We start from the raw sequence: 20,356 nt of genomic DNA on the forward strand, positions 1-20,356 counted from the left end.
GTGGTGTGTTTGGCATGATTGATAATGCTGTTCCTTCTGTGGCAGCGAGTATGAATGATGAAAATCTAGATGAGGAAAGAGAGGGAGGTTGGGGAGGGAGAAGACAGAGGGGGGAGTGAGGGGGGAGTGAGGGAGGGAGTTAGGGCCAATTATCTTATTGTTTAACCCACTCAAGGTAGAAGCCCATCAATCTGAAACCACTTGCTCAAATGACTCATGTTCAGCCTTTATAAAAGTTTAATTGGCTCATATAATTAACACTGAGAAGGAAGACATATGTGTGTGATGAGAGGGGGGAAAAATGACCTGCCTGCATATGGACGGATTCATAGATTTCTGCTAATGGGATTTAAGTAAGTATTCTGATTATGAAACTTATGTTGTTATAAACAAAACACCACAAACGATTGATTTCTGATCAGTTTTAATTTGTTTTATTATTTGAAACCTGGAACTATAATGAAGTTAGATGATTGTTTTCCTTCCCCTGTGTCCCTGAGCTGATGTGTGGCCGTTACCAAGGCACCACAGGCACCTTGTGAGGGTGCACCAGGCTCCTCTATGTGCAGAAGCACCACCTGACCCACCAGAGGGGGGAGACGTGTCAACCCGTGTGTGCGCTCGGATCTGTGTCACCTTCATAGGTACCTGTCCTACTTGCACCCTTCGGCGATGACAGTAGAGTCTGTGCAGTCTTAAGGTAAATGTGATTTCTAGAAATAAACAAAGCGTAGATTCCTTTTTTCCTTCCAGTGGCTGAGCCGAGGATAGATTATGAGGATTTAAGTTGACGTTGAGGGATTAGACCTAGAATGAAACAGGCAATGTTTTAGCGTTGATGTCGGCGATGTAGCCCGAAGAAGCCTGTAGAAACATCCTGTAGGAAAAGGTGAGGAAGTTTTAGCAGCGGGTAGGTACTGCAGTAGTAAGCCGTCATACTTGGGACGCGCTTTTTTTGTAGCTGCGGGCTTTACGCAGCAGTACGCACAGGCCGTTACGTGGCCGTACAGTGTTTGCTCTTGCAGAGGTTTTAAATTAAATATACGCAGCTTCGATCAGTGGAAATGCCATCGAAAATATACACCTGTAAAGCCTGTTTCGTCTATAAAGAGCCTGTGCGCCCTAATAGTGTCCGAAAAGTACGCTAATGCGACCTGTGCGCAAACTACAATCATTTTAGCAGCTGAAATAATGCTCCATGTGTGATATGCAATAAAAATGCTACGTCAAACTCAATCCTGCACCTTTTTTTATGCGTAAATGTTTTCCAATTAAATATCTGCATCTGAAGCTTTTAATTGCTACTAACTGTCGCTAACCTCCAACTTTCTCTCTCACTTTGTCTCTCTGAAGCCATGAGTCAGTTTCGGGCGTTAGCGGGTGTGCTGAGGGGTGGGCGTGTCGGGGGGTGTCAGTGGCTGCGAGGGTGTGGAGGAGGCCCGACCAGGCGCTGGGTTGATCCCAGGAGAGGCTGCTCCTCCGGGAGTGCGTCTATTCCCTCAGCGGTGACCAGCAGCTCCAGCTATGTGGAGGAGATGTACTTTGCCTGGCTAGAGGATCATAAAAACGTCCATGAGGTAACACAGTGTAACATGTGCCCTTTCTTTTTATAATAGTGGATAACATAATAAAAATGTTTGTTCTTACCCAAGAATTGAAATTAATTAGTCTTAATTAGTTGCTTTTGAAACACAGTTCAACATATCCCTGGCCAGATATGTTGAGGGTATTTGTAAATGCCTGGGGCCATTTACAAATATGTGTGCAGTGTCTTGGCTGTCCATCCATCCAGCCTTTCACTGCCCTGTCATCACACAACCTAGCACTCAGTAAGCAGCAGGGATACTTCTGGCCCATGTTTGTGATGGACCTGCTTGCCTCTCCTGGATCTGTCTTTCTCTGTGTTCCAGTCTTGGGACGCATTCTTCCGTAACATCCAGGCCTCCAGTCCGTCTGGCGAGGCGGGTGAGAGACGCCCCTCCGCTCTGCTCCAGGGCCGAGTGCTGTCCCACTCACCAGACATGGCACAGAAAGTGGTGGAGGACCACCTGGCTGTGCACACTCTCATTAGAGCATATCAGGTACACTCACCAGGCCCAGCTGTGAGACACACACACACACACATCAGCAATTAGTTTGTATGGTATGGTTTGTAAATGTTATTTACAAATTAAAAGATTAATCACATATCTTGTGGGCATCCATCTTAATGCTGTGTCTGTGGACAGAATTAAGATCTCATGTACCTTGAGCAAACGCTGGCTGACTATTTGTATCTCCGATGTGTGTGTGAAAAATGCATCAAACAAACTCCACTTGACTTGCCAAAACAGATGCAACTGGCAATGAAAGCTGTTTATACTGCGCGTCCTTGTATTAAAAGGAATATACAATTTGTTTGTCACTGCAAGAGGTTATGCAAATTGCAAGATTAACTCTAACCTACTTACCCTGGCTGCTTTTTAAAAATGGAAATATCAAAGAGACTACTTAAACAAAACAGGTGGTAACATTTCCCCTCGCCTTCAAATTAATTCGAGGAACTATCCGAGGGATTTATTAAATTCTGTCTTTTGGCAAAGGCGTCACTTTTATTCCCAGCTTGTTGCAATCCTGGTGTGTGTGCGAGTGTGTGTGTGTGTACATGGACATAAAAGCACTCCCATGGGGCTCTTTTCTCTGAGAGGTTGACCTATAACTGAGTGTTAGCTTATTCTCCAGCTGTTTGTACTCAGCATCAAGATGGTAGCCTCTTGCTGAATCTTATTGTCTCTTGCCTGTCATTTCTGATTCTCCTCCATCTTTTCTTTTCTCTCTCCTCCTTCACATTTCTGCCCATCTCTCTGTGTAGATTCGTGGTCACCACGTAGCCCAGTTAGACCCTCTGGGAATCCTGGAGGCTGACCTGGACTCCTTCGTTCCCTCTGACCTCATCACCACCATTGATAAATTAGGTGAGTCTCACAACTCCCACAAACACCAAGGAGGATGACAACATTGTTGTCGTCATTTATTGAAGTAGTTTGATAACCTTAGGCTACGTAAAACAGGTCCACGTACAACAAGCTGTATAATCTCAAGAATACTGATACAGAGACGTAAACTTGCCATCTAAATGCACGTCTTCATCCCCAGGCTCACTCAACTGGGGAACCCTCAAACCTGGCAAGGATAATGTCCACATATGCTTCTATCCTTTGATTTAGATTTAGAGCTGCAACTGCATGATTTGAAAGAGATACTCATTGTAAAAGTGTGAATTCTTACTAGGCATGAAATCAATGAAAGGCAATGAAATCTTTAATTTATGCTGTGTGCCATCTTAATTTACTCTGAGCCAGTGACATACATACTACATACAAAGTGTTCCCTTTTATTATGACACCAAAATTATTTAAATAGACCTTGTAGTTGCAGAGATATACTCTATTCATTTTGGTAATGTCATTTTCGAGCAGAGGCCTAACACAAGAGGCTGAGGCTTAATATGTTAATCTAGTTTAAACTATATACAGAAGAGGTAAAGAACTTCTTATCTTATCCCTCTTTCCTAACTAAAGGCATATGGAGTTTACCAACAGGCAGTATATATGCTGATTAAATTGATACTATAGAAATCCTTCCTTCTAATTAACTCCCAGATACTTTCAGTCATATTATTCTCATTGGCTGGTTTACTTCAAAAGCTTAATTTGCCTCATACTAGTTACATGTACCACTATATACCTGCTCTGTATTTCAACATTTCTTTATCCCATTGAGGGTTTCTACAGTACATACATGTACATCTATACACACAACATACACACATCTCTGGTCCACACTTGCATAACTCATCAGACCTAAGAGTGTAAGAATAAAAGGCCTCATCACATTCTCCGCCAGCTCCTTATACAGGTTGGTCAGCCTAATGCTGTCATTAATCTCAGGCCCAGCTCTTGTCATTCTCCATTTCATTTAGCAGACACAGGATAGGTGGATGCGGGACTGCCGCAGAAAGCGATCGAAGTCTACAGTAATAGCTGGTAGAAAGAGAGAGAGAGGGAGAGAGACATTGTTTCTGTTGGCTGCTGTTATCAGTGATCAGTTTGTCAGGACATAGCGTCGCATTATGTATTGTCACCAGGGCTATAGCTCCCTAATGAAAGCTAATGACAGTATTCATGGCCCCTTATTTGGTCAGCTGATAGTACAGGAGTCTATTCTTGGCCCCCTTTGTCTTTGCTGTGTTCCTAATATGATTTGCACCTGTCTCCTCTTATGTTGCCTGAGATCTTGAGCTTGACCAGCTCTCTCAGGTGGGCTTTGTCAGCACAGAAACTTATATGGGGCTGCGGATGCTGTATCTGTATACAATTGCATTTTCTTTTTCAGAACCAAAAACAAAAAATGACTTTGATCAGAATTTAAGTGGAGGGTTTGCAGAGAGCAGTACTGTCCTATTCATCAGAAATGTCCAACTCAAAAAGTGATTAGGCCTTTCAAAAAAAATTGCCATCTCAGTTAGGGCTGCAGGTAACAATTTTCATGATCAATTAATTTCTTGGTTTTTATTATTTTTAATTAAAGCATTAATCATTTAGTTCATAAAATATCAGTGAAAAATGTCAGTCAGAATTTCCCAGAGCCCAAGGTGACGACTTTTTGCTTTTTTGTCTGACGAACAGTCCAAAACCCGAGACATTCATGTAGTGACGTTACTGTAAAACAAATCAAATCAGCAAATCTTTCCTTTTGAAAAGCTGGAATCATTAATTATTTGACATTTATTCTTGGTAAACAATTAAACCATCCTTCAATTGTTTTGTGGATATTTTTGGTCTCTTCACTCTGATGTCTGCTGCCTTCACATGATATCAGAAGAAATGGAAGAACTTAAGATCTTGACAACTGAAATATATTAAAATTTCAGGTCATGGAATAAACTTGGATGAAGGCATGTCTTTGTGGTATGAATGTTATTGTGCTGAGAAGGATTTGTTCTGGATGTTCTTTAGTTTAAATGTTTTCCTTAAGCCCTGTTGTAAAAACTTTCTCCCCGGAAGCTAATAACTTCTTACCTCTATAGCTTGAATTATTTTTTTGTTAAGACATGGAATATGTGCTCAGGTCCAGTCACTAAGTTATGTTGTAAGCTTATCTGGAAAGCCTTAAACAACCCTGTGTTTCACATTGTGTTCTCGTAGGTTACTATGGTCTTGATGAGTCTGACCTGAATAGAAGCTTTCAACTCCCCCCGACAACCTTCATCGGAGGAGAGGACACCACTCTTCCTCTAAAAGAAATCATACACAGACTGGAGGTATTTCGTGTGTGTGTGTGTGTTTGTGTTCACATGTGTCTAATGATGAAGCAAAGCCTTAACACTGCACCATGCTGTTTGTTATTCTTTTTCAGACATCTTACTGCGGTCACATAGGGGTCGAGTTCATGTTCATTAACAATGTGGACCAGTGTCAGTGGATTCGTCAGAAAATTGAGACTCCAGGAATCATGCAGTTCACTAATGCTGAGAAGAGAACTTTGCTAGCCCGCCTGATAAGATCCACACGGTCAGCAATAAATAAACATCCACTGACTTACACTTTGATGACAGCACAATGCCTCATCTTTAGTTATAGCTTGCATCAGAGCCTCACATAACATAAACAAAACTGTTGTACATGCATATATTTGGAAAGATAAACACCCTATTCTTCATGTGAGCTCATCTTCATCTATGATGAATGATCTCTACTATGATTACACATCGGTTCTGAAATATATTTGTTAAAAGCTTGAATACAAGCTCTGTTGATGTTTTAAAGTATTGTTCCACATCAGTTGTGTAAAGCTGCCTGTTAGTGGTAAAAACATTCATCATCTGAACTGCTGTAAACTGAGCTTTATTATGTCCAGGTTTGAGGACTTCCTGGCCAGAAAGTGGTCCTCAGAGAAACGTTTTGGTCTGGAGGGCTGTGAAGTTCTCATCCCTGCCCTTAAAACCATTATTGACAAGTCGAGCGCTGCAGGCATCGACAGTGTGATCATGGGGATGCCTCATCGGTACTGTGTACTCCACATTTCCTCACATCTCTGCACACAGCTATTTCTTGTCCTTCTCTGTTTGATGTAGACGTTGTAAACTCTGCTTTCAGGGGTCGACTGAATGTTTTGGCCAATGTGATCCGTAAGGACCTGGATCAGATCTTCTGTCAGTTTGATCCCAAATTAGAGGCGGCTGATGAGGTGAGGGAACTGCTGATGTGTGATGTCGAGCAAAGCATTCAGCAGATACCAAGGATGGTTTCTTTCACAACCTTTTTCTACATCTGTAGGGTTCAGGTGATGTCAAATACCACCTCGGGATGTACCATGAGAGGATCAACCGTGAGACGGACAAAAACATCACACTGTCACTAATGGCGAACCCCTCCCACCTGGAGGCAGTGGATCCAGTGGTTCAGGGCAAGGCCAAAGCTGAGCAGTTTTACAGAGGAGACACTCAGGGAAAGAAGGTAACAGTTATTGTACCTGGTACACGGTGGCTTATTTTGTAGACGACGTGTTACCTGTCCTGTTGTGTTTATGATGTGATTTTTTTCCAGGTGATGTCCATCTTGATACATGGTGATGCCGCTTTTGCTGGACAAGGAGTTGTGTATGAAACTTTTCACTTAAGTGAGCTCCCCTCCTATACCACACATGGTACAATCCATGTGGTGGTCAACAACCAGGTACTGGAGAGATTGGCGTCACTCTAACATGTGACCTGGCACCTTTACTATTAAGCAGAATGCATATACTTTAGAATTTGCTTACATGCTGGCAATAATACTAATGCTGTTGCTAACAGTAATAATTTTACTACCATAATTACTACTATTATTATTAAGTATTACCTCTGGAACTATTAATAATAAGTGTAATAAATGTTATTTGTAACAGTAGGGCTTTGGCTTGTGGTTGTTCAGATTGGCTTCACTACAGACCCTCGAGTGGCCCGCTCCTCTCCTTATCCCACTGATGTGGCTCGGGTTGTCAATGCACCCATCTTCCACGTAAATGCCGATGATCCTGAGGCTGTCATATATGTGTGCCGGATGGCTGCAGAATGGAGGACCACCTTCAACAAAGATGTCGTCATTGACCTGGTCAGTCACAGTCCTGTTGGGAAACAGGACAACACAGTTCTGTACAGTACATGCTTAGACATGGTTCGGATGTGTCTTTACAGGTTAGTTACAGACGGTTTGGCCACAATGAGATGGACGAGCCCATGTTCACCCAGCCGCTGATGTACAAACAGATTCATCGGCAGGAGCATGTGCTGAAAAAGTACTCTGACAAGCTTATTGTTGAGGGTGTGGTGACGCTGCAGGAATTTGAGGTTTGTGATCTAATGCTATTTGCTCTTCTTAAATATACTGTATATTGGCTGCTGCTACTGTATGCTGTTTCACCACTCGTTCGACTATGTACCTTAAATCACACTTAGATATTACCCTAGCCTTCGAGTAAATATGTTGTGCCAGCACTGCTGTATTTGAGTTTCAATTTACTGCCTCAGTTCAATCACATAGTCTCACAATCCCTCACATAGAGTATATATTGCCCAATGAAGTTGAAGTATACCTCGGATTCTGCCGGCATTCAATGGAATTGCTCAGGTTCTTCATCCAAAACAGAAACTTTGATTGTAACATTCATTCTGAACATTTTTTTTTTTATCACATGTTGGAGAAATACTGCAGCTGCTCTCTGATGGACATTGTTTTCTGTTGTGTGGCCTGCTATTTGGACTCTTGCAAGAGCCCCATTTATAATATGGCAAGGCAGGACCATTACTGCTGGTGGAGACTTTTCTCCTCTAATAGCGGTGTCTCTGTCTCTGTCTCAGCTACACACTCTTTTAGTTAGTCAACTGTAGTCCTTTAACTGAAGTAAACAAACACTGTATCAGATAAAATGTGGTATTTTTCATTGTCCCTATTACACATTTCCAAATGTGGTTGCAGGAAGAAGTTGCCAAATATGACAAGATATGTGAGGAGGCATACACAAGCTCCAAGGATGAAAAGATTTTACACATTCGACACTGGCTTGACTCCCCTTGGCCAGGTAGTCAAGTAATTCAAGCTCAGGTTTTTTCTTTTGATTGACTTTTGGCTTTTTCTATGAATAGTTTCTATGTGTGTGTGTGTGTGTGTGTGTGTGTGTAGATTTCTTTACAACAGATGGGGAGCCCAAGAGCATGAGCTATGTCCCCACAGGACTGGATGAAGAGGTTCTGCAGCACATTGGTCAGACAGCCAGCTCAGTGCCCCTGGAAGATTTTAAGATCCATCCTGGTGAGTTTGGTTGCTTTGTTCTGGAAAACAGAGTCATGGCGAGGCTGACAGCATTGTAGTAATGATACTGACATGCTCTGCTAAGAATCCACACAATGACACATTAAGGCAACAATATGAAATGCATGCTGCTGGATCTTAAGTTAATGATAAAGATCCATAAAATACATAAACATCATTGCCACAGTTACTTCATTTTTTACAGGGATGATATTAAGTAACTTAAAGCTGTTCACCTGCAAAACCCATCCCATCCTAACAGCAGGTGTTCAGGCTGCATAGCTGATTTGGCTCATCTATAGCAATTAAGACTGCCACAAGGGTTTTTAATGTTATTTACAATACAGTACGTCAGTCCATTACACTTTACACTCCCTTTCCCAGTGCTCTCATAAGTGTGTGTGTGATCTCCAGGTGTGTCTCGTATCCTGCGTGGTCGAGCAGACCTGGTGAAGAATCGGCAGATGGACTGGGCATTAGGAGAGTACATGGCCTTTGGTTCCCTTCTTAAAGATGACATCCATGTACGACTTAGCGGGCAGGATGTAGAGCGGGGCACCTTTAGGTGAGTCCATGTCCAATGCAACTGTGAAGTCATTGTTGCCTCTACAAGGCAACACCTCTGTGCCTTCTTGTGTTAATGCTTCTATTGACACCACAGTCTGTTCACCTACTGGTGACCGGTACGCAGATCTGTTGTGCTAAAGGATCCTTAAAGTCCATGTAAAGGTCATTTCTTTCAAAATACATAAAATATGTTGCAAAATAGTAATAGTAAAACATGTGAAAAGATTTTGGACAATATATCACTGAAATGTGGAGTTCACCAGTTTTCAGTACAGGATTTTTTGGGCGATCTTAAAGGGTGGATCGATGACATTCTGAGGCCACCCTAAGCATACGCCTGCACCCCTGGCAGAGAGATAGAGATTAATTAATCTCTCTCAGAGTGTTTCAAAGTTAGTCATGTTATTTTCTGAACTCATCTGACACATTTCAGTCGCTTTAAAATTGCTGCTTGACTGCTCCCACGAGTAGGCGTGGCACCTTCAGCGAACACGCCCCCACAGTGCTGGAGCTGAGAACCCTGCTCATTTTTACCTGATTTTGACACCTAATTTCATAAACTTGTCGATATATTTAACCATTCTAATTTGTCTGGGTGGTTAATAACACTTTTTGGTTTATATTGAGATGTTCTTCTCATTTAATGTACAATGCTGGAGCACAGTTTATTGCATGGAGCATTTGATGCTTGTTCCATTTCGACACTGCATTTGCCTTATTATGATAAAAAGTGTACTGATACTGGAAAATATCCTTAATATTGTAAAAATTATTTTAATTACTCAGTAATACAATGACTCAGCCTACCTGACCAGAGATAAAGGGTAGGAAACAGTCACCGAAAGATAGTGAATTAAGTAATTGGAGGGGTGGGGAGGGTGGCACAGCGAGTCTGTCAAACAGAAGACGCCAGCACAGTCTCCTGGGAACTGTGAAGCCCACATGGTGTTGTCATGGTATGGAGGGAACGAGTGACACATGAACAAAACCAGCTCCCCCTTTCACTGCGCCTGTCTCATCTGTCTCCTATCATTTCTCTACCAGCCCATCTTCACTGACACCAAGCCGCCATCACCCACACCCCACCCCCTCTTGGCTCACAGCGACATACATCACACTAACTAACCAGAGGCTATGGGGCTTTTTCTTTTGCCGCACATTTACCACTGACATCTACTTCTCCAAGTCCACTATCCCCTTCAGCAACGTAATTTGCCTGGAAAAAAAAAAACAGCAGTCCAACATTAGATCTCCCCTTTGTTTCTCTATCACCTGTTGTTTATTTAAATCATTTTCGGTGTCAGTTCAGTTCTTTTCTTGTTGTATTTCAGATTTACTTCACCCCCTTTATCACCACCCCTTATATATTTTTTCCTCTCACCCCCTTCACTACTCTGTTTGGCTTCATAGTTCTTAGGAGCTGAGCATATTGGCATGATACAGTTGAGTGGGCCTGCTTGCGTTTCTGTGATGTACGTAACCGCGTGGACTAATGGATTCAGTTCGTTGTGTTTGGGTGGGTTGCATGCGCTGCGCCGTGCACCCCTTTCCCTGACTAATGGGGCCCCCAGGCAGAGAAAGTGTGTACGTGTGTGTGTGTGTGTGTGTGTGTGTGTGTGAGAGAGAGATAGAGAGAGAAAGAAAGAAAGAAAGAAAATAAAGAATAAAGAAAAGAAAGAAAGAAAGAAAGAAAGAAAGAAAGAAAGAAAGAAAGAAAGAAAGAAAGAAGCAAGAGAGAGGTAGGCATGCAGTTTATGAGGCAATCCCTGTGAAAGACCTCATTCTTGTGAGGGTCCTGTTTGGATTGTGGGTGAGCGGCTTAAGAAAATGAAACGTAAAATGATGTGCGTTACCTCAATTAATGCTGGATGCTCTCGATTTTGTTCTTTCATCAAAGGATTTCTTGAAGAGAAGGTGCATATTCTGCAAATGTGGAGCAAGGATCAAACAAAACAATTATACAGTACATTATATGCCCTCATTAGTCCTTAATTATAGATGATGTTATTCAAAGGACTCAAATCATGATCATCTAGTCTTCTAGGAGGTAATACATCTTATTCAAGATAATAATCAATAGATTTTAGTTATTTCCTGCAGTTCTTCCGTCTGACCATTACATAACCTCTAGCACTGCATGTCTGTGTGTGTCTGTGTGTGTCTGTGTGTAGATGTCATTAAAGTGATGTTAAAGGGGTTTAAGTGATTGTCTGATCGTGCTGGTTTTGAAGGCTGATTCCTACACGAGGAGCGAGCGAACTGGCAGAGCTTGTTAATGCTTGGTTCTTTGCTCCCATCAAGTCTTGTTGGGCCTCAGACTGACTGAGGTTGAGGAGAGAGGAGGGCACTCTTAATGGACATCTTTATGGGCCAGAACTGGAGCTGTGTGTATGTGTGTGCATCTACTGGGTTAAAATATTTTTAAAGAAATCCTTTTGTACTAGAAAACCTGTTTTCACCACCATCATATAAGCTCAGAGCTGTGAAAAAACTTTTGTGGTAATATTGTTTTATTGTCTTTTAAATACTGGTGGTAAAATGATTAGTTATTAAATCAATAGTCAATAATGGATTATCATTTAGGTGATTGATTTATCAGGATTCAAATCCAACCTGCGGTCCTTTGCTGCATGTCATTCCCCATCTCACTTTCCCATCATTCCTGTCACCATCAAAAATAAAGCTCAAAAATATATCTTTTTAAAAAAACATTTAGTGAGTCAACCTTCTCAAATGTTCTCAAAAATCTGTTTTATTTTACACTTTTAATGGATTTTTATTTATTTTTATTTTTTGGTTAAATGTGATCTTAGCAACAGATGATGTCATTACATTGATTTATTTTTTATATGCGCCACAATCTTTTTAAGTACCGACTTGACTTGCAGCATGTCTCAAGAAATGTTAATGACTGTAACTGATTGTCATGGTTGATGAATCCCAATGACTTTAATGTTCATGTTAACTTACTAACACACTAAACTAAGATGGAGAACACAGTAAACATTCTAACTGCTAAACATTACCATGTTAGGAATTTCTTTGTGAGCATGCTGACTTTAGCATTTAGGTGTCTCTGAAGATTGCACTCTTGTTCCAATATGACCGATTTCAGTCCTTTCTGTCTCTGCTTCTTATTTTCTACAGTCACCGTCATCATGTTCTGCACGACCAAGAGGTGGACAAACGTATCTGTGTTCCTATGAACCACTTGTGGGCCAACCAGGCTCCTTACACTGTTTGCAACAGCTCCTTATCAGAGTATGGAGTACTAGGTAAGACTGCGGTCACTCTGGCCATACAGCATGCTATTTAAAAGAGTCATTTTGTAGCTTTGTGTAATAATGACTGTGACTTCAGGGTTTGAGCTTGGCTTTGCCATGGCCAGTCCAAATGCTCTGATCCTCTGGGAGGCCCAATTTGGAGACTTTCACAACACAGCGCAGTGTATTATTGACCAATTCATCAGCCCAGGCCAGGCCAAGTGGGTCCGCAACAATGGTATTGTCCTACTGCTGCCACATGGGATGGAGGGAATGGTGAGAAGTGAAAATAAACATTGTTTATTCTATTTTAGGAAATAGAATAAGTGTGTCATTCTGTAGTATGTTTCTAGACATACTAGAAACATACTACAGTTTCTAGTTCCTAGAGTAAATGTGTAGTGGGATTCCTTTTCTATTTTATCATTAAGTGTTCTGCCTTTCTTGTCTTTTGTCCTCAGGGCCCAGAACATTCATCAGCTCGACCTGAACGCTTCCTGCAAATGAGCAAAGATGATCCCGATCACTTCCCTGTACGTTCACATGAACAATTACACATTATGGCTCACATGGTTACCGGTTTGAGGAACATGATTACCCAGTGATATATGGCAAAGGAAGTGCATTGCAGTGTGCTACCATTAACATGCAATAGCTTTCTGCTTTATTGGCTGTGCTGACGTCGACGCCCCGCTTAAGTGATGGCTTAAGTGATGATTGCCAATTTCTCTGAAGCTGAAACGTCTCTTCATTATAGTCTCCAAAGTGTTGGTCTTCAGCACTAACTCAGGTCCCAGGGGTGAGCCGGTGTAAGGGGAATGTTCAAGGAGGAAACCACAGTGGCTGTATCAGCAGAAGCTTACCAGATTCATCTTCAGATGGGATATTGATCAAACTATTAGTGCAAGCATAATAAGGGATTAACATTCTCTGTCCTGTGTGTGTGTGCAAGAGAGAGAGATACAGTGCAGTGCTACATCTCCTGCCCAATCATGAAGAAAAAAAAAACATTGTTGCAACCAACACTAACTAAATTTGTCTACATACAGTTACATTTCAATAAGCTTTAACATTTATAATTTGTTTGTAATGTTTTTTTGTTTGTTTTTTTAATGAAGGAGTTCAGTGGAGATTTTGAAGTGCAGCAGCTGAACGACTGTAACTGGATTGTGGTCAACTGCTCCACGCCTGCAAACTACTGTCACGTGCTCAGACGGCAGATTCTGCTGCCATTCAGAAAACCGGTAAAGTGTAACGTCATCTTCACTATATTTTATGTGTGTTTTGCTTTGAAATCGTGTTACATAGATTGCATTGAAATATATACGCCACTGCTTTCCTCAAAGAAAAATCCAAAGCATACTATAAAAAGTCCAGATGGTCATTTGGCAACACATACCGATGTTTAGAAGACATAACCCTTGTCTTTATCTTTTCTTCAGATGAAATTAAATATAAAAACATGAGAGGTACAATGTCTTATGTCTTATTTTTGTTAATTGCTTCAACATGTCAAAATTAGTTTGTTATGAAACTATACTATGCAACCATGCTTCTAAAAGAATCTCAGTTTGTTAACCATTAAAAGTATTTAACTAGCTCATTTGCAATGCAAATGTGGTCCCATATGTTCTTAATTAGTACTTTGAACCCCTGAAGTAGAACTAGTTAAGGTAGAAAGTTTTGAGGTGTAAAGCGGTTCTCAGTTTTGTATATGCACAGCTCTTTTTTTCAGCCACAGTGAATGTCTTAACTGATCCCCTGTCGCACATAAATGCAATGCTTCATGAAGCATGAGAAAATTACTTCCTGAGCAAATTAGCAAGGAGGCCAACAGGGGATATTTTTTGTTTTTGTTTTTCTTTTTATGAAAAACTCTGAAATTCTGGACTTGGTCGGCTGAGCACAAAGGGTTTTTATTTATTTGACTGTTAAAGAAATGTTTTGTTTTCCCAATGCTGATGTTGCGTGCTATATGGTGGCAACAAATTAGCGTGAAAAGAGATAAAAACTTTTATCTCTGGAGTTTTTCAATGTGCACATTGAAGATACGGATGATGGGATCAATCTGTTGTTTGTCACTGACAGAAACTTTCCCCCTTTTTCCAAAGCTGATTATTTTCACTCCTAAGTCTCTGCTGAGACACCCGGATGCAAGGTCCAGTTTTGATGACCTTGCCAAAGGTGGAGTTTTACTTAATCATAAATATTTATGACTTTACTTCATCATAAATATTATTTTGCTGTGACAGCTAACATGTCATGTTCAATGTCTGCAGGAACTAAATTCAAGAGGTTGATTCCAGACGAAGGCATCGCGAGTCAAAACCCAGCCCAGGTGAAGAGGGTGATTTTCTGCACTGGCAAAGTCTACTATGAACTAGCTAGAGAGAGGAAACAGCAAAAAATGGAGAAAGACGTCGCCATCATCAGACTTGAACAGGTATTTAATCAATCTCCTCTGTCTCTGCACTTTTTAGAAATGAGAGTGATGCAATTTTGTCATTTCTTCATCCACTTATTTTTTGGTTTCCCCCCCAGATCTCCCCATTCCCGTTTGATCTGGTCAGAGCGGAGGCAGAGAAATATGCCAACGCTGAGCTGGTCTGGTGTCAGGAGGAGCACAAGAACATGGGCTACTATGATTACGTCCGGCCACGTTTCCTCACGGTGGTGGCCAACAAGAAATCCATTTGGTAAGTGTTTCGGTTCACTTGCCACCCAATTTGTTCTAAATGTGCTTAGAGAATCAGCTGAAAGGTTTGAACTCCTGTCATGAGTGACAGACCTTCTGTGTTTCTTTCAGGTATGTGGGACGGGACCCTGCAGCTGCTCCTGCTACAGGGAACAAGTCCACCCACCTCAATGAGCTGAAGAGATTCATGGACACAGCTTTCAACCTGAGCGCCTTTCAGGGGAAGGACTTGTAAATGAGAACTGGAACAAGAACCAGGCTGGAGGTGCAGTTTCATCTCCAAACACCATCTATTTATCAAGTCTTGATGTGGCACATTTTTAGCTTTATGACAATCTGGAGCATAGCCTAGTGTTTTTTAGCAAACATACGTTCAACCCTTGATAATCTTATGTGAAAGATAAGTTGGCAACACTAACTGGCTAATGCCTGCATCAGACTGCACCATATTTAAGTCATTTAAAATGATCACGTCTGTCAGATTGAGTGATCATTGTTCTGCTGTGACTTGGAGACGTGTTGATATATGTTAAAACCTGACAAATCATAGTGTCTGATCACTTGTCTTTCACTGTGACACACGACACAGGATAGGACGACAAATTGTTTTCCTCTGATGCTCAGTGTCTTTGCCTGGCCATGCCCTATGTCAAGCGAAATCAAGTATTTTTTTATTTGTATAATCCCCCAAAAGTCTTCAAACTGTCTATGGGATCGGGTGATATGTAGTCTGGAACAATCTGCAATTTATCCAATCAACACTATTTAGCACCTTTTTGAGAGATTTTACAGAATAAGCAAAGTATAAAGAGAACTAACTCACATTTTCAGTCACTAAATGGTGCTACAGTTCCAACCCTTTTATTAAAAAAAAAAAAATACAAACATCAAATATAATCACTTAATCACAGAATTGTCACCTAGTTGAACTCCTAATTACATTCACACATGTGACAATCACTGTTATTGGAGTAGCATTAATACAGTAGATACCTCCTTTGCTGCTATGCTGAATACTCATATATATTATTAGTAGTGATTTGTATTTGTATTTATTTTTGTAGATGAATAGCAGAAGCTATGAAATGCACATAAAGCACCAACTGGTGTACTTAAACAATTGATATGAATCACATATCACAGGTATGAAGACTGTTATGAAATTTAACACATCGGTAGGTTTAGTGCCTGTATTTGCTTTGGCTACCTTAGCTGTTAGTGAAGGAGTCTGTATTTATTGTCACACCTCACTTCACCAAGAGACATCAACCAGCTGGCACAGAGACTTGCAGCCATGTTTTCTACGTAGGACATAAGGCTCGGCTTCCTCTTTGGAGGCTGAGGGATGCACACAAACACACACACACACACACACGCACAAAAACTGCGCACTTAAACACAGCAAAGCTTTGGATGCTTTGAGAGCAATATTGACGCCTGGTTGTCACATTAAAATCTCCTGGTGTTTGACAGAATTAATATTAGTTACACTGTGCTTAGAAATGCTCCACAAAACCATCCTTCCTGTTTAACTCTACTCTAGCTTTACCTTTCCACTTCCAGCTGGCACATTTAACAATAAGCCATGCACAAAAGTGATTTTACATATTTAATGATTTTAAAAAAAGGGTTTATGTGTGTGAGTTTTTTTAATGAAAATAAATGAGAGTATTGAAACATATGCACAACATGATAGTGCTGCACTTACACTGGGAATAATACGATATGCAATAAAATATATTTAAGTGTAATGACATGGTTTGGTCATGATTTGTGGCTGCAGATGATGCTTGGGGGGGAAAGGCTATTGTGTATTGGAAAGTGAGACTTTAAAGAGTGTGAGTAAGTTTTTAAAGAACATATTAAATGAAATGAAAAGTTTAATTCATATGCTAAAGTTAATTACACCCTTTCTTATTTTAATGCACCCAATATTAGCAAACTTGAGATAGATATTGTTGTGTGGCTGACATTAGTCAGTCAGTCTTCTCTAGTTGTGCTACTATTATACTCTACTACTGTGCTGTTGCTTTAATTTACAATTATTCCATATTTGTCACCTGTGGCCATTATTAAATCAATGTGTGTCCCTTCATAACCTTGCTTTAATAAAACTAATACATAGGTGGAGTACTCCTGCCCTGTTCAACCTGTCAAAGACACCGGAGTAAAAATTAGCCTTTCCTCATTAAGTAAAGTACACAGTGAACTACATATGCTGGATTCACCAGAGACCCAGAAAACAGCTTGTTAAGGCTAGAATTATACAACTAGGTTTTCTGTGTGTCAGTTAAATAAAGGTAAAAATACATAACTTAGGGGGGTAAAGAAAGAAACACAACACTGATACTGTATATGCACCATGCAGCACAATATAAATTAAATGTCTTAAAACCAAAAGAAGACATGGGACCAACGCAGGTACAATCTTAGTTTATATTGTACTTTAATGACGCAAATTCCCCAACAAATCTGCAGTTTATCAAATTACTAACACTAGTTAGCCTCAGCAATAATTCACTGTCCCATCACCAACAGCACACCTGTGAATTCATGCAGCAATAAAAAGAAAGTACAAGTAATTATAGTCTTATTGGACTGAGTTGTAGAATTAAAAAATATATATATATGCACAAGGATGTTTTATTTATTTTTTATTTAAAATCTAAGTTGTAGGTTTCTGTTCTCTTCAGTAAGCGTTGTCCACAGCAGTCACAGCCTCACTGCAAACAGGGTCTAGTTTTCCATCTCCACCTTCAGGGAAAAAAATACACACCATGCTGTTAAACAGTGATTCTGTTCCACGCAGTGACACAGTGTAACATGTACTCACCAAACTGCAGCTGCTTTATATCACAGCTGAAGACGACCTCCCCGCTGACCACGAGCTCCACCATGTTCCACTCGCGCGTTTCTTCCATGACGCACTGGTGCCCGCGCGCTCTCAGAGCGGCTGCAGACATGTTTGGACGGACAGTGTTTAGTGACCTCGACTAAAAACAGACAACATGCAAGTATCTGACTGATTGGACTCAAGGTGGAAGAAGAAACATACCCTGTAGACCCTGCAGGCGGAAGCTCCTGTGTCCTACGACTCCATTGGATTCATAAGGTCCGTAGTAAAGTGTGACGCGCGCGTTCTTCGGCATTGTTTGTGGTCACTATGGTAACTGTCACACACCATGCACCAACACAGCCTCTTTTCCAAAATGTGTCCAGGAATCCCATTTGCTCCACATGTTAAATAAACAACACTCATCATTAGGTTGTTCTGGCTATATGACCAAACACTTCTGACACACCTCATTACATTTATTTAAGCATAATGAGTCAATTATCAGGCTGTGAGATGTTTCCAAATAAAGATATGAAGTCTTAAAGACACAGATTGTACTTTTGATTTTATAGACAATAACAGATTTCATAAGATTGTACTTACACATGATGAAAAGGTTTCTGATAGTTCCTCAATTTGTTTAACTGGTTTGCTCAGAAAATTAGACCTGGACAGAGGTAGAGATTGGACACAAACTGTTTCACAGGGAATCTGTATTGTACTGCAGGCTGAAGCACATAACTGTTCATGAACATAACCGGGTATCTGGCAGGATGACAGTGAAAAGCAACAGAACAGAGACTTAAAGGTCCAGTGTGTGAGGTTTAAAGGGATCTAATAACAATAGCTGAAAGGAAATGCAATATTTAATGTAAAGTATGGTTTTATGTGGGTATGATCATCTGAAAATTACCTTAAAATTAGTCTGTTATATCTACAGAGGGAGCCCGTCCTCTTTCAAGATGAACCGCTATGTTTCTACAGTAGCCCAGATTGAACAAGCTAAACACTGGCTCTAGATCAGATTTTTTTTTATGGGTATCGCTGCCCCATAGGTTCTCCTATGGTGAGGTGTATTTAGTTGGTGGCTATCTGCAACATCACTGCTAGATGCTACTAAATCCTTTACACTGATCCTTTGCACGGATAATTACATTTTATTACAACTTCAGTCTCAAGTTTGTAGTTTGGGCCATTGCTTCTATCAGTTATGGCAATCTTATATTCACTAAAGTAACAGCTGAGATTTGATGTGCTGAGAATAATCAGCATGATCACACAGTCAGACATAATGTAAAAAAACAAAACAGTTTAGTACAACTAGGGTGGCCTGTGTACGAGGATGTTGGCCTGTAAAGTGTGGTGGATGACACTGGACGATAGAACGATGTCCAAGACTAGCAAAATAAAATAAGAGATTTAATAGAATAAAATTATCTTTTTAAATAAATAAAGACTGAACACTTTATTAGTCTGGGATAGATGAGTTCTTTAACCTGGAGAGACCCGTATTAGCGAACAAAGTATAGATCTGTGTGAAGCTTCTGTTTTTATCTTCATATTCAGCAATTATTGTAAGTGGGCACAGCTGCTTTTCACAGAGTGACTCATTAGTAAGATCAGTTTCTTATGGAGTTCAAATCTCAAGTGACAATACCAGTAAGTGAGCATCTTTTATTTTTTATTTTAAGTTCCAACGTGTTGATGGTTTGTGGCGGATGTCCAAAAGTCATACACACTATTTTTAATTAACTTAATTAACTAAGAGCACCTGTCAGTTGAGTTGTCAGTTGAGTTGGCTATTAATCTTTGGTTAAGATGAGATGCCATAGTGCCCACAGATCCTGTTTTACAGTAACATAAGACACAAGTAAGTGATGATCCACTGCCGTGACGGGGACGGTCATGGATGATCTATGCTGAATTTATCCTCTGCATGACTTATGACTTCTCGTCTATGTCACCAGGGTAACTGTCGCACACTGTCGTTTACCTGTGGCTAACACACCCTGTCTAAAATGTGTCCAGCAACTGAATTTACTCAACATGTTTAAAAAGTAAAACTTTATTTGCTCTATTAAGTTGTTAAGTTTATATGATCTAATTCACCACATAACATTTGTGAGAATCTCAACTATAGAATTATTTGAGATAATCGGATATCAGGCTATGAGATATTTCCAAACAATGGAATACAAAGTCTTACAAATATAGATTGTACTTTTTACATTTTATATATACAATGAGATGCTGTTTACACATAATAAACAAGTGTTTGATAATTATGACTCTCAGAAACTCAAGCAGCTATATTATTTGATGTGTAAAAATAAGATATTATAAGATGACTTACTATGTCATAAATGTAAAGTAATCCTTATAATATGTGATTAAATTAAATCTGAGTTATGTGATTTTCTTTAATCAAATGGAAATATCATGATTCCATAATGAGACCATAAATTCAAAGCAGTTTCTGACAGGACCATAATATGCTCTAAGTGGAAATAAGAAGATATTATTAATAAAACACAATCAGTGTACATGTTGTTAAATTATACATATACTCTGTGAACTACTGAACTTATGTTGATTTTCATTTCTTTTAATCTTTAACGGTATATCATACATACAATACAACAGTCAGAAACACAGTGATCACCTC

The 20,356-nt window shown here is 40.2% G+C and overlaps 2 protein-coding genes across 5 annotated transcripts; one reads left to right on the plus strand and one right to left on the minus strand.

Annotated features, from left to right (window-relative positions):
• Positions 1-167: 167 nt before the first annotated feature.
• Positions 168-17,162, plus strand: ogdhl (oxoglutarate dehydrogenase L). 4 transcript variants are annotated; one of them, XM_019267927.2, is made up of 24 exons: positions 168-353; positions 470-700; positions 1,354-1,577; positions 1,911-2,081; positions 2,852-2,954; positions 5,187-5,302; positions 5,398-5,552; positions 5,899-6,045; positions 6,138-6,228; positions 6,318-6,497; positions 6,588-6,716; positions 6,954-7,133; positions 7,217-7,369; positions 7,998-8,100; positions 8,202-8,330; positions 8,745-8,895; positions 12,045-12,172; positions 12,258-12,436; positions 12,622-12,693; positions 13,279-13,404; positions 14,272-14,344; positions 14,440-14,603; positions 14,702-14,856; positions 14,967-17,162. In XM_019267927.2, the coding sequence occupies exons 3-24, from the start codon at positions 1,356-1,358 to the stop codon at positions 15,088-15,090; spliced, it is 3,051 nt and encodes a 1,016-aa protein (XP_019123472.2). In that variant the 5' UTR covers positions 168-353; positions 470-700; positions 1,354-1,355; the 3' UTR covers positions 15,091-17,162. The 4 variants fall into 4 exon arrangements, with proteins under 4 accessions (XP_019123472.2, XP_019123473.2, XP_010743483.3 ...); XM_019267928.2 differs by having other exon boundaries at positions 501-700; XM_010745181.3 differs by having other exon boundaries at positions 168-644.
• A 66-nt stretch (positions 17,163-17,228) lies between these two features.
• Positions 17,229-18,069, minus strand: ciiih10orf53 (chromosome III C10orf53 homolog). Its single transcript, XM_010745161.3, has 3 exons — positions 17,911-18,069; positions 17,689-17,808; positions 17,229-17,609 (listed from the first exon to the last, which is right to left on the minus strand). The coding sequence occupies exons 1-3, from the start codon at positions 18,002-18,004 to the stop codon at positions 17,545-17,547; spliced, it is 279 nt and encodes a 92-aa protein (XP_010743463.3). The 5' UTR covers positions 18,005-18,069; the 3' UTR covers positions 17,229-17,544.
• Between the last annotated feature and the right edge of the window lie 2,287 nt (positions 18,070-20,356).

This window comes from Larimichthys crocea, chromosome III, assembly GCF_000972845.2.
Source record: "Larimichthys crocea isolate SSNF chromosome III, L_crocea_2.0, whole genome shotgun sequence".
NCBI classification, from domain to species: domain Eukaryota; kingdom Metazoa; phylum Chordata; class Actinopteri; family Sciaenidae; genus Larimichthys; species Larimichthys crocea.